Source organism: Mauremys mutica, chromosome 6 (assembly GCF_020497125.1).
Source record: "Mauremys mutica isolate MM-2020 ecotype Southern chromosome 6, ASM2049712v1, whole genome shotgun sequence".
NCBI classification, from domain to species: domain Eukaryota; kingdom Metazoa; phylum Chordata; order Testudines; family Geoemydidae; genus Mauremys; species Mauremys mutica.
Genome location: NC_059077.1, coordinates 40,685,693 through 40,699,199, shown reverse-complemented (window position 1 = coordinate 40,699,199; position 13,507 = coordinate 40,685,693). Strand labels below are relative to the sequence as shown.

Genomic DNA, 13,507 nt, shown 5'->3' with positions numbered 1-13,507 from the left:
ATTTGAATGACTATATTTAAAACAGGGAACTTCCCCTTTCAAGCTGTGATTGTGATTTCACCATGCTAAGCCTGAGAGGTTTATTAGACTTTTTTTTTCTTTTTCTGCCTTTGCCATTTAATTAATTTCTAGCAGGCTGTTTCAGTTTATCTTGGTTTTGCTGTCCTGTTTTGCTTCCATTAAGAGAAGATACCACAAGATAATCTGAGTTTAGAAGCCATCTAATGGCTTAATGGCTTGCCAGATATATTGGTTGATTTTGATGGGGCTTTTCTGTGTTAGCTGCGAAGTATCTGAGCCTGTAGATACAATGTGCACTGAGGTGAGTGATAGTTATTTCTTTCTCTTGTGTTATATATATGTAGAAAATCAATAACCAAGCTTTGGTGATTATTTGCATGCTAACATCTGATCACTTTGAAGTGCAGGGGAGATTTTTTTTTTTGACTGGGGGGATGGGGGGTGGGTGCCCGGAAGCCTCAGACTGGGAAAGTAAGGCAGGTCTTTTCAGACACACTCCGTGATACTGCTCAGGCACTAATATGACTCTTTTATATGGGATTCTTCTGTATCTGGCAGAAATTGACAGTGTTTTATACATTTCATAATGCTGTGGGCATATTGAAATCTCACATGCATGTCTACAGCAAGCCATCAGAGCCGAAAAGAGAACAGGTTTTAAGGGGTTTCTTTCCTACCATTTGGATCCAAGAATTTGTATACACCAGTACAAATAGACAAGACGATGATTCTCTCTCATGTAGTGGGCAGTTGAGGCTGAGCAGATATACGATTCCAAACCAGAGCAATAATAAAAGGAAATACCAGGCACTCCTCAGTTCTTTTTGTCTGGTTTGGTTCGTTTTAAATTAAAAGGACAGGGGAAGGGGGCGGGGAGGAAGAATGAAGGCAAGATGCTTCTCAGGGTTCTTTTGGTTGTAGCGGGTGGAGAGGGGTTGGGAGGAGCAGAGGGAAGAGACTCTCAGGATTTGCCCTCATATATTATGTGCCACAGAGGCGTATAATAGATTCTTTGCTTTATTGTTGTATGACTCCCATAATCCTCCTAATTGTGCAAAACTGTACCATGAGGGGAATTTCTTCCTCTGCTTCATCTGGAGACCAGTTTCTGCCCTGAAGCATGAGGGCTGATCGCTCTTGTAATTTTATTTGAAATGGCATAATGCAGGCATGCTTCTCATTTACATCAGCAGCTAAAGCTTTCTTTTCTTTCTTAAATCTTACTCAGCCATTTGCCCCAATAACAAGCTATGGCAGCGAGGTCCATAGGTTAATTATGAAGTGCATAAAAGCAGTGTTTTTCTCTCATCAGTCTGGAATATATTGGTTTTTCTTAGGTCTGTATTTGACATTTCCCTTAAGTGATCATTTAGGAACTTCTAAATTAGAACTTCTCTTCTTATTTAATTTGGGGATAGAGCACATGGGGGCTATGCATTTGCTGTCACTCTACGGATATTTTATATACTTCTTTATATCTCCCATTATTCATAACTCCTGTTTGTGGGTCTACTGTCCGTATTTGTATTACCTGCAAAATTCCTACAGAGTAATGAAAATTTTGAGTGACCTAGGAATAATTGGACCCTCTACTTGTAAAGAAAAGGAATTATTTTGTTACAAGTCGGTTTGCATCAATAGCTTTCTGTCACAGATCCTAGTGAGCATGGCCTGTCGGGCACCCACTAGGATTGCTCTGGGGGGAATACAAGCCTTTCTGCACTGGATCTCCTGGGGCATTAAGCTTTTAGTGCCTAGGAAATGTGGCAGAGAGGCCAAGGGAGGAACCAATGCTGTAGCCTACTGAGGCTCAGGCTATTACCCTCTCTCAGAAATGGGGCTCTTCAGCCCACCTGCCCTAGACGCCCCCAGGACCAGCAGACTCCCAAGATACCCCAGTTACTCAAACACATCCCTCTCCCAGAACTCCACCCCCAAAGGTGCATAGCTTCCGGTCCACAGCTTACCGCTCTCAGGGGCACGCAGTAGTTGTGCAGTGGTTAACATACAGAGACACACAGTGTTCAGAGGTTTTTAAGGTCAGGCTTGACAAAGCCCTGGCTGGGATGATTTAGTTGGGTTTGGTCCTGCTTTGAGCAGGGGGTTGGACTAGATGACCTCCTGAGGTCCCTTTCTAACCCTGATGTTCTATGATTCTACCTCTATGCCCTTTTACACTTATGTAACGCACAGGAGAATACAGATCATACAAAGCAATAAGCACTGAATGCATGTCCCTGTCCAGTGGTGCTGGAACTAGGAGTGATGGGGATGCAGCCACACCCCTTGGCTTGAAGGAGTAATAACAAACATCAAATATATGGTTTCCATCAGCAGCAGCACCACCACCACTCTAAAAATTGTTGCAGCACCCCTGTCCCTGCCTCGGTTTCCTCACTACTCCAGGACATTCTTTAGGCTGGGGTCCAAGTCCCTTCAGTTGTCCAGAGTCCCGGGACCATATGGGTCCAGGAAAGCAGGCAGGGTCTCCCAGCCCCATGAGGCTGCTATATTGCTGGGTGACCTCTTCCTCCTAAAGGCCCTCACCCAACTTCTATGACTTTGCTCTCTCCTGCCCTATGTGTCCTTTTCCTGTCTGCTCTCCTTACCTGTGGGTTTCTTCATCTAAACTGCTGCTGATCACCTGGTCTCTTTTGTTCTACTCCTGGTAACTTTCTACTGCGCCCATCTTCTCCGTCCCTTCAGACAAAACAGCGAAACTTTTTCCCCCCTAATAATTTCTTTATTAGCTGCTTTATTAGCATAAGCTTGGTGCAGTCTAAGTATCATTGTTAACCATAAGTATTTCCCATTTGCATATGAGACAGGTTATTCCATTTCCACTTAGACTGAAAAGTCTTTAAAAAGAATTTAAAAGTCTCAGTTTCTCAGATACTAATTTTTGTCCAGTTTCAGCTAAATGTACAGAGCAGTCCCTTGCTGTGAATATAAACACAGCTCAGCTCCTTTTTATTTGAGCAGACATTTTCTGTTATAACAGTATTTTCGCACTCTGAGCCAAGCTCTCTTTGCAAGAACTTCATAACTCCCTAGGACTTATTTTACAGCGAGCCTTGTTACAAGACCCACGGCTTATTTACTGGGGATTAATAATTCATACTGTCCTTGGTTAATGAAATACAGAATGATGTGCACGTAATATTAGCATAAAAGATCCAAGCCTGTGGTTTAAAAGCTGCATTCCATGAAGTCCCAGGATTGCATATTTCAGGTTAATATTTAGATTTCAAAAAACACTCTCATATGATGCAATAGGCTCCTGTTCTGCTTTCCTGCTGCTGATCCGCCCCACTCCCACCTCCGTCCTTGCAGAATCCAGCAGTTTAGGGTTTTTTAATTGAATTTAGTTTCCTCACCATTAGGCATCTGGGTTTCTGTGGATTAAGAGCTCTTTCTCCACTCACTTCACTGCTATCCAGGCATTTAATCTTTAAGGGGTGGGGGGTTGTTCGTTTTTAAATACAATTCTACATTAGATTTTTGCATTGTTCTAATTCAAGGTTTTGGAATACAGTGGGATGTGATCAGGTACTGTAAGTGCTATAAGATATGTTTTGATTTATGTTTTTAAATGATTTATTTCTAAGGCAGCTGCTTGGTAGAATGTGCATGTCAGAGCTTCATGTTTACATTCACAGTATGCCTGTATCTGTGTATTTAATTTCCACAGATTATAGCCAACAAAAGCTATAGCTGTGAAGATTTAGGACTGAGAGAGATTCCTGAAAGACTTCCAGCCACAACAGAAATCCTTGACTTCAGCTTTAATTTGCTTTCTTCCCTTCACAATTCAACCTTCAGCAAGCTAAAGAATCTGATATATTTAGACTTAACAAGGTATTGGAAATCTTTGTCACTTCCACTGATCACACAAGTCATAACTTATTTTGAATCTGCCATTGCTTAGATGCCCTTATTTCAACCTTTTGCAATACTAATAAAGAACTGAAGGCTTCCATAGTATACCATGGCAACCATCTTCACAGCAGAACCTTCAGAGACCCTTGCAGACAACTGTTGCATTGTCTTGCCAATTAAGAATGCCTAGTTATTTGGAAATAGCTTTTTTCTGGGCTCTCTCCTGTTAAGGCCTGGAGTTATTGGACCATTTGCAGGAATGGGTAAAACCTTCACATCCTATTATTTATGTTAGCACCAACAAATTTGCTGTAGGAAACATCTCACCTGCTTTTCCATGAAAATATCATTCATGAAATACGGGCAGAAGGAGATTCTAGCCTTGTAAGAAGTGCCCTTATTATAGGGATAAGATTTTGATTGCGTTGATTAGGGAAGGCAATGGGAAACTCCCCTTGCTTAGCAGGTCTCTGTGTGACTTTCATAAACAACGTCACAGTCAGGACCTCCACACCCAGTCAGCCCTAGACAGTTTTCACTTCCCATTATGGCCTCTTCTTATCTGAATTTAAAACACAGGGGCTTCTGAATATCAGCTATATGCTGCCAGCAAAGAATAATAGCTTTTAAGTCAAAGATGACCATAGTTCATTGGGCTTTCTTTGTACATGAGATTGCATTTCGATTGTTGTTTTTAAATGACCATGTAATAGTGGGAAAATTTTATCAGATTGATTTATTAGTAATATCATTGGATTATTCTGTTCTTTTCAAGGTGTCAGATTAACTGGGTGTACGAAGGTGCCTTTCAAAGCAATGCTCATCTGAACATTATTGTCTTGACTGGAAATCTACTCTTGTTTCTGGCTGACACAGCATTTGTTGGCCCGCAGTCTCTGAAGCATCTCGTCTTAACTCAGACAGGTCTAACCAGCTTAGCATTTATTCCAATGCAGAATCTGGATAATTTAGAGACTTTTGACTTGGGCAGCAATCACATCTCCTCACTGCAGCTCCCTCCAAGCTTTCCCACCAGAAACCTCAAATACCTTGATTTTCAAATGAACAACATACAAAGAATAGCAGCAAAAGACATAGATATTCTGCTGCAGACAAAGAATTTAACCCTGATCTTGAAGGGCAATGATATTATGCACATTGAAGCTGGGGCGTTCCACTCCAATTTATTTTACAGCTTGGACTTTGGAGGTTGCATTGACATGTCTGTGGTTTTAGCAGGGATGCAGGATACCAGAACCCATACTCTTTGGTTGGGGACATTTGAGGATGCAGAAGATGGGATTCCCATAAACCCTACTATGCTACGGAACCTGTGCAATATCTCTGTGGTGGATATCAGTCTGCAAAAGCGGCATTTCCTTCATTTGACTGCTGCCACATTTCAGTGTTTGAACAAACTCCAAAGGCTGGATCTGACTCATACCTACATCAGTGTGTTACCTCCTGACATCAGTGGCATGAACATGTTGGAAGAATTAATTCTCAATAGGAACGCCTTTAAGCACATTTGCAACATTAGCTCCACCGCCTTCCCCTCTCTCACCCACCTCTATATCAGAGAAAATGCTGAGAATCTGGATTTAGGCTCTGGCTGTTTAGAAACACTGTCAAAGCTTCAACACCTGGATTTAAGCCACAGTTGCATAGAAAATTTAGACTGCTGCAGCAACCAGCTAAAAGGCCTGAGTGGATTACAGCACCTGAATCTGAGCTACAACAAGCAGCTTCAGCTCCAAGATTTGGCCTTTAAGGAAGGTGCTAACCTGGAGCTCCTGGATTTAGCTTTTACACGTCTTCACATCAATGCTTCCCAGGGTCCTTTCCGCAATCTGCATCTCTTGCATGTCCTGAACCTTTCTTACTCCTATATCGATACCAACATTCAGCACCTTTTACAAGGGCTGCAAAACCTTTTCCTGTTGAACCTTAGAGGGAATACGTTTCAGTCAGGGACCATTCCGAATGAAAATCTCTTTCGCCAGGTACCCGGTTTAGAGGTGTTAATTTTATCATTCTGTGATCTGACAGCTGTAGAAAAGCAAGCATTTCACACCCTCAAGAAGCTAAAGCACGTTGACCTGAGCCACAACAAGCTTATTGCATTCAGCACAGATGCCTTTTCCAATCTCAAGAGCATCTATCTCAATTTTGCCGATAATAGGATCCATATTATACCACGTGACATGTTAACTAACTTATCCGGCCAGAGTATAATCAATTTAAGTTATAATCCACTGGAATGCACCTGCTCTAATATTGGTTTAATAACTTGGTACAAGCAGAATATGGATAAAATTGAAGACCCTGAAGGGACAGTGTGTTGTGAGCCCAAAGCTCTAGCAGGTGCTAAGCTGTCCACTGTAACACTCTCCTGTGGGATCAGCGTTGCAGGAATTGTTTGCACTGTGCTGGGTTTGATGTTGCTTGTTGCTGTTATCTTGGTTTGGGTCATACGCTTTTTAAAGAGAAATTACCAACAACTCTAAGTGAAAGGTGGCTCCATAACAGTCATTTTTAAATAAAGGAAGAAAGGACAGTTACTAGACAGACTCTGAAGAAAAGGTAATTGCTCCTACTTGTTGCTTTGTTCCTGGGCAATACGCCTTTTAACCTTAGTATTGCACGCCCCATTCTCATTCTTAGCAACTGATTTTAGAAAAATTACTATAAAAAACAAACTAGGGCCAGATCCTGTGAAGAACTTTAGCCACAAAAGCAACACAGTAGGGTCCTGATCTATGACAAGGGCTCCTAGGCTCTCTGGTAATACAAATAATAATAATAATTAGTCCCACTGAAGTCTGCCACTAGTCCTCAACTATAAACTAGCACTGGGGCCTCAGGCAGCTGAGTGAGCTAGGAGGAAAGCGGGGAGAAATGAAGTGGGAATACTGGTTCCCCCAAATGAATGAGCTGCTCTGAAGTCAGAATTTAGTGCTATCTGAATGGCTGAGGCAATAGCACGGCTAGTCCTGCACACATGGTTGCTCTAAAGAAAATTAGACTGGCCTCTTTCCTGGTCATTGTTCACTGTATCACGGGGTGTAGGTGAGATGCAGGGCTTTATTTCTTGCCCTCAAAAGTGCGGGGCAAGGGTTTGTGGGGAATCAGGGGCAGCTTGAGGGGGAAACTAGGGGGAAATCAAGGCAATCTGTGGAACTTTGCAGTCACCGGCCAGAAGGGAACCTCTTATCAGGGAATATCTAGGCACAATAGTTCATGTCTTGTCTACTAGCCTGTCACCCATATCTCTTCCATATTAACCCCTTCTTCTCCCTTGGCTCCTGGCCACTTCCTTTCCCACCAGTAGCCCCTCACCTTTTCCTCAATAGCTCCTGTCACCCCTTTCCACCTCTCCCCACACCATTTCCCCCCACAAGCTGGTATCCCCAGCCGCAGCTCAACCCCCCTGCTGTGGTACTGACCCTGCTGCAGCCAGTTTCTCCCCTCTGCTGGGCCTGGAAAAGCAGGAGGAATAGAGCAGACAGAGAGGCTGCAGGAACATGAGCGAGGGGGCCAGTATGTGTGTGTCTCACAGGACCCTTATGCATTTTGCAGTATTGAACATGTGATGATTTAATGAATAAATATTGTTTATTTTCTCCATATACTAATTGTGGAGCATTTGTAACAGCAGTTGTGACATTGACAATGCACCTTCACAGCTGGGCTTGTACGGGGGCAAATAACTGAGCCAACAATGCAGCTGTGATTTGTGAAATGCAGTAATAATGACAGCCAAAGCCAGGCATTTCCTGAAAGTTGATGGCCAGCTGTTTTCAATTCCTCTAACTGCCAGGAAGTGCCCAAAGCTGGAGGTCATTACTGTTCAAATGAGTCACTCTCCTCAGAGCAGAGAAGTCCTGTGGATCCTTGTCTGTAATGCCCTTTACTGAGGGGCTAGAGAGGACTCAATCACTCACAGGTTAATTTCCCGGCCCAGCAGAAGCCCCATCCCACCTCCCGGCTCCTGCTTCCACTCCCCAGGCAAGCAGCACCCTTCCCTCTCCCTCTGAGGACGGACCAGGGAGACCTAAAAATGTTTCCTTGTGGCTCAGCCCCCACAACTTCCCTGCTTCTGGCATATTGCAGGTTCTCCCAATTCAACCTGCCTCCCATCTACTGGTTCATGGACTGAGGGAGGGGTCAGGAACATGCAGCAAAAAGATGGGTCATGTCAAGAGGTCAGATCAAGTGAAGAGGGAGGGAGATTCCTGTGTGGGGACCATTTCCACCCAAACCTCACCTTGCCATTCAAGCAGCCAGAAATTCTCCTTGCTCCTCAGGATCACTCCCCAGCTGAATGGTCACAGATATCACAGTTATATGTCGCACTTACATACACCTCCACCTCAATATAACGCTTACCGTATTATAGGTGAAACCACATTATATTGAACTTGATTTGATCCACTGGAGTACGCAGCCCCCCCCCGCAGCACTGCTTTACCGCATTATATCTGAATTCGTGTTATCTCGGGTGGCGTTATATCGGGTTAGAGGTGTCCTTTTGTCGAAGGAACTCAGAGCACTTTGCAAAGGTAGGTTAGTCACACCTCCCCTTGATAGATGCATGAACGGAGGCAGAGAGGTTAAGTAACTGGCCTCAGGTCACATAATGTGTCAGTGGAAGAGGTGGGGAAAGCACCCACATACCATGAAACCCAGTTTTTCTTCTCAGTTTTGGTTTCAATGCTCTGCAGTGCACTATTGTAGTGGCATGGGATAGTTACTCAAGTACCCAGGGTCCGGAGCAGGATTGTATTCAGAGCCTCTAGCCCCTCCCGCTTCCTGCACCATTGAGGCTACTCTGCTATTTTTAGTGCTCTAGCTTGATCAAAGCTGATGCACGTACATCTACCAAGCTGAAATTTACACTTCCAACTCAAGTGTAGACATGGCCACAGAAAGAATGACCAACTAGCACACAAGAAAGGAAGACCTTAGGGAATACAAGATGATATTCAGTCCAGGATCATGAATGTGTATTTGCAACTCTTGATATATTAAAATACACTCCAAATATTGTAGGCATTGTACCTATTTTTCAAATGTATTAGTAAATTTTCCACTTTTTGTACAAATTCTATTGGGTACCTAACTTTAAAATGTGCTTTCTACATTGCAAAAAGATGCATGCAAGGTTAATAAATAAAAGGATTTTTTGGGGACAGGGGAGGGACATGCATGGACCCAAACTGTGGTATGTAATCTATCATTTAAATCAGCTTCTGTAACCAGATGACGGAGGATAGCTAATGTGATGCCAATATTTTAAAAAGGCTCTACAGGTGATACCAGCAATTACAGATGGGTAAGCCTAACTTCAGTACCGGGCAAATTGGCTGAAATTATAGTAAAGAACAGAATTATCAGACACATAGATGAACATGATTTGTTGGGGAAGAGTAAATATGGCTTTTGTAAAGAGAAATTATACCTCACCAATCTATTAGAATTTTTTTAAGGGGTCAACAAACATGTGGACAAGGGTGACCCGGTGGATACAGTGTACTTGGACTTTCAGAAAGCCTTTGACAAGGTCTCTCACCAAAGGCTCTTAAGCAAAGCAAGCAGTCATGGGATAAGAGGGAAGATTCTCTCATGGATCAGGAGCTGGTTAAAAGACAGGAAACAAAGTGTAGGAATAAATGGCCAGTTTTCAGAATGGAGAGAGGTAAACAGTGGTGTCCCCCAGGGATTGGTACTGGGCCCAATCCTATTTAACATATTCATAAATGATCTGGAAAAAGGGGTAAAACAGTGAGATGGCAACATTTGCAGACAATACAAAATTACTCAAGATAGTTAAATCCAAAGCTGCCTGTTCTGTTCATTCCCTCTGAAGCACTTGACATTGGCCCTGTTGGAAGACAGGATACTGGGCTAGTTGAACCATTGGTCTGACCCAGCATAGCCGTTATGTTCAAACACCTCCCGCTCCTGACAGACTTGGACATGAAAATCTGCAAACACTCTGGGTCTCCCCTATTTCCTGAAAAAAATCTTTGGTTCTTGCTAATCATCTCTTTGATCCATTTTGCAATTTGGATTCCTCTGTTGTCACATAAATATGCCTTGCAACTGGCCTAGCTGGTCAGCACCACCCCTTGTTAACAGGGAGTATGAACTACTCTGGCTTCAAAACAAGGCCTGAAAGCCCAATCACATGCTCCACAGAGACTGAACTAAACAGAACATTAAAACGCCAGACCGGCCCCAGGGCCTGAAAGCAGAATCCTCACAGCGATGTAGCTACAGAAATTCTCATTTAAAAAGGCAGATAGTACCGGTATTTTAGGATCGCAGAGGATTATATTTCTCTTGATTTAAAAAGGGAAGATGATTGTATTCTTATTCACACGATTATTGCCTTTTGGTGGGGTTGTCTTTTATGGATCACTGAACTCTGAAAATATATAGGGAGAGTTTAAGAAGTAAATGAATATATAAATTTATCACAATGTTGAGAGGTCAGACTAAGCCTTCGGAGATTTATAATTAACTTAAATTGCAAATGGGGAGTGGCTGGACTAACGTACCCCTAAAGCCATATAACCACTTCAGTATTCTTCTACCTTAGTATTTGAACGTTCACATCTTAGGCCAGATGCTTGATGGGTGGGGACAGAGTGTTGTTGGCAGCCTTTGTGTCAGCTGTGCTGGTAAATGCCAACTATTTCCCTTTGTGGAAGTGCGGAAAAGGAAACTAAAGGTTGTAAGCAAAATGAGATGAGATGCCTAGTAGGTTCATGTGCATTCGGATACCCTGAATGCTCATGGAGCTGACGGCTATTTCGTAGTGGGGCTGGGGTCTGTACTTCTGGTGAATGGCCTTTTCTAGCGAGCTCTGCAAAGTTCAGAAAAGACTTAGCATTACTTAATTGTGTTGAATTAGGGAGTTTCTGCTTTACTTTATCACAGGTTACTAAATCCAAACAGCAATAGTTAGGCGTTAATATTTATACTTGGGCCAAAGCCTGACAAGTACTAGGTGTGTCTATTAGTCTGTCCTTTGTGGCTAGAATGCAAGTTTTTGCATCAGGCTTCCATAACAATTCAACCCTGATGTAAAGAGCCAATCCCCGCTAAGGCTGTGTGTCGGTCTCTTTCCACAGAAATGTATATACACTGTATGGAGCAAAGGCTCTAAATTGCGATGAACGGAATGTTGCATTTACTCAATGATGCCTGGGAGCTGAGTTCTCTTTGAACACTTTACACAGGGGACTTCCAGTTCAACTTCAGCTATTATCCCAGAGGCTTTTCCTTGAAAGTTCCCCCTATAAAGTCTAAGCTAGTTAATGCATTGAAGATCACCACTGGGTTAGAAAGTTTCCACTCAATTCGTGAGATGTACAAGACAGAAATATTATCAATGTTTTCTCTGCTTTCTCCTTTGTAGCAGGTACCAAGCTTGGCTAGTATCAGTCTACAAAATGGAGATTCTTGTAGCCCTTTAAAATGTCTGCACTTCACACACACAGATTGACCTACAAATTCCCTCACATATTATACAACCCCCAACCTATATTACTTAGGTCAAAAGTTATCTGACAGCATCCCTATTTTAAACAGGAAAGTCACGTTGAAAATTGCATGTCTGCTGTCAATTCCACAGCTGTGTATAGCACTACGTATCTTGGTTATGATAACACAGCATGTCCACACATGAATGTGAATTGTTTTTATATACTACAAGTTGTTGCTGTCACAGGCAAGCTATCAGATGTAAAAATGTGTTATTGTGACCCAGTGAACTGGCCCTGTAGTGCATATGGTATTTGAATAGACAGAAACAGCAGAACAGGCAGCCTCCCTCAAAACGATGCTTGCACATAGAGTGATCTAAGACAGGAAAAACATCTTGGAACAAACCATGTCTTTGCAAAGCCCCCTTTAAGCAAAGAAACTCATCCGCATAGGATTGGGCATTTGACTGGTCCACAAAAAATTCTTTGCAGTGTAGTTGGAACCAGGACCTGAGGAATTGCTCTGTGTAAGCTTGAAAGCTTGTCTCTTTACCAACAGAAATTGGTCCAATAAAAGATATTACCTCGCCCACCTTATTTGAAAAATAACTTCTCAATTGACCAGAGAAATATTGGTCAAATAATGTCAAAAATGGTCAAATATTGTAAAGCGCTGGTTTATTAGAACGGTAAGAGTAAGACTTTATGGTCGCCACTAGGCTTAGCTTGAGATAGACATTTGTGGCTAATTACAACAAACATTTAACTGAGTACTTTTAACTCACAATAATGGAAACACAATGAAATGAAGTGCTAGAAAAATGAAAGAATGCATGATGCAATCGGAAAGGGAGGCCGCCGCCTACAGCAGGGCATTCTTGCTGGAATATTTAACAATATTTGACTGTGGCCAAATAATAGGTGGCATGATTTGACTGGCTTGTCAAGCCTATATCAGCATATCTTTGAGAACAGTGCAAAGCAAGCTACATAAACCCCAGAAACTGCTGAACTTTCACTAGCTGATTCAAGGCACATCTTCCAAAATAGAATTGCAATTAGTGAGCTCTGCAATTATTTATTTGTATTCCCATAGTGCCTAGGAGCCCCAGTCATGGACCAGGACCCCACTGTGGTAGGCGCTGTATAAACACAGAGCACAATGATGGTCCCTGTCCCAAAGACCTTACCATCGCCATCTAAGACACGAGTTAACGGTTACAAATAGGGGAGTACAAGGAAGATGACAACAATACTGGCCAGTATGACAGGCAGTGGTCTTAGCATACCAGCAGCCTAATCGTTGTCAAATTTTTTGAAGTCATCATGGCAAAGGTGAATTTTAAGGAGGGATTTGGAAGAGGCTAATCAGAAAACATTGTGGATGTTCATGGGGGGAGAAACATGAAGGTGCCTGCTTGAAAATTTAACAAGTGGTCAATGGAAGCTGGCATCAATATTTTGATAGTGAATAAGAGATAAGGTAGGGTGGGGATAGACTGTGAAGGGCCTTGAAATTGAAGAGAAGTAGCTTATGTTTGATGCTCTAATAAATGCACCATCTGAAGGCACAGCTTCACAATACTGTAAGGGGAAAATTGTACCTAAAAGAATCTGTCCAGTTGTGTAACACTGTAAAACACCCCAAATCTTGTATGGCTTTCCTTTCCAGCATTCTACGTTTCCATTTGTTTAGCATGGATTTTTCTAGAGGAGCTGGAAATAAACATGCATCTTGAATAATTTGTTCTCTACAATAGCGTGCTACAAAAGTGATTGACGAACAGTGGAGTTAAAAGTGAGCAGTGTTACAGTGTGTGAAAACATTGTGCCAAAGTTTCCTAAACATCTCTGCTGACATACCTCAGTTGTCGCCTGCAGCTCGGCAAGTACCAACTACTCACCCCTGCCTGGGACCCAAAATTGTAGCATCAGCACTCTTATTCCAGCATGCATCACCGTGCCTTCTGCAACACTGCCTCACCTTGAAAGAGAAACTTTAGGCTCAAACCTTGCTCAGCTCCCAGAGACAAAATCTCCAATGTGAACCCCTTTGTAGCTACAGAAACCTGACCCAGTCCCCAGGGCCAGGAGCAGAGCTAAATTTCAACCAC

At 42.7% G+C, this 13,507-nt stretch overlaps 1 protein-coding gene across 1 annotated transcript; it reads left to right on the top strand.

Moving 5' to 3' along the window:
• Window positions 1-232: 232 nt before the first annotated feature.
• On the top strand, window positions 233-8,993 carry CD180 (CD180 molecule). Its single transcript, XM_045020423.1, has 3 exons — window positions 233-322; window positions 3,713-3,879; window positions 4,676-8,993. Exons 1-3 carry the CDS (start codon window positions 233-235, stop codon window positions 6,405-6,407), a joined length of 1,989 nt encoding a protein of 662 aa, XP_044876358.1. The 3' UTR covers window positions 6,408-8,993.
• The last annotated feature ends 4,514 nt before the right edge of the window (window positions 8,994-13,507 follow it).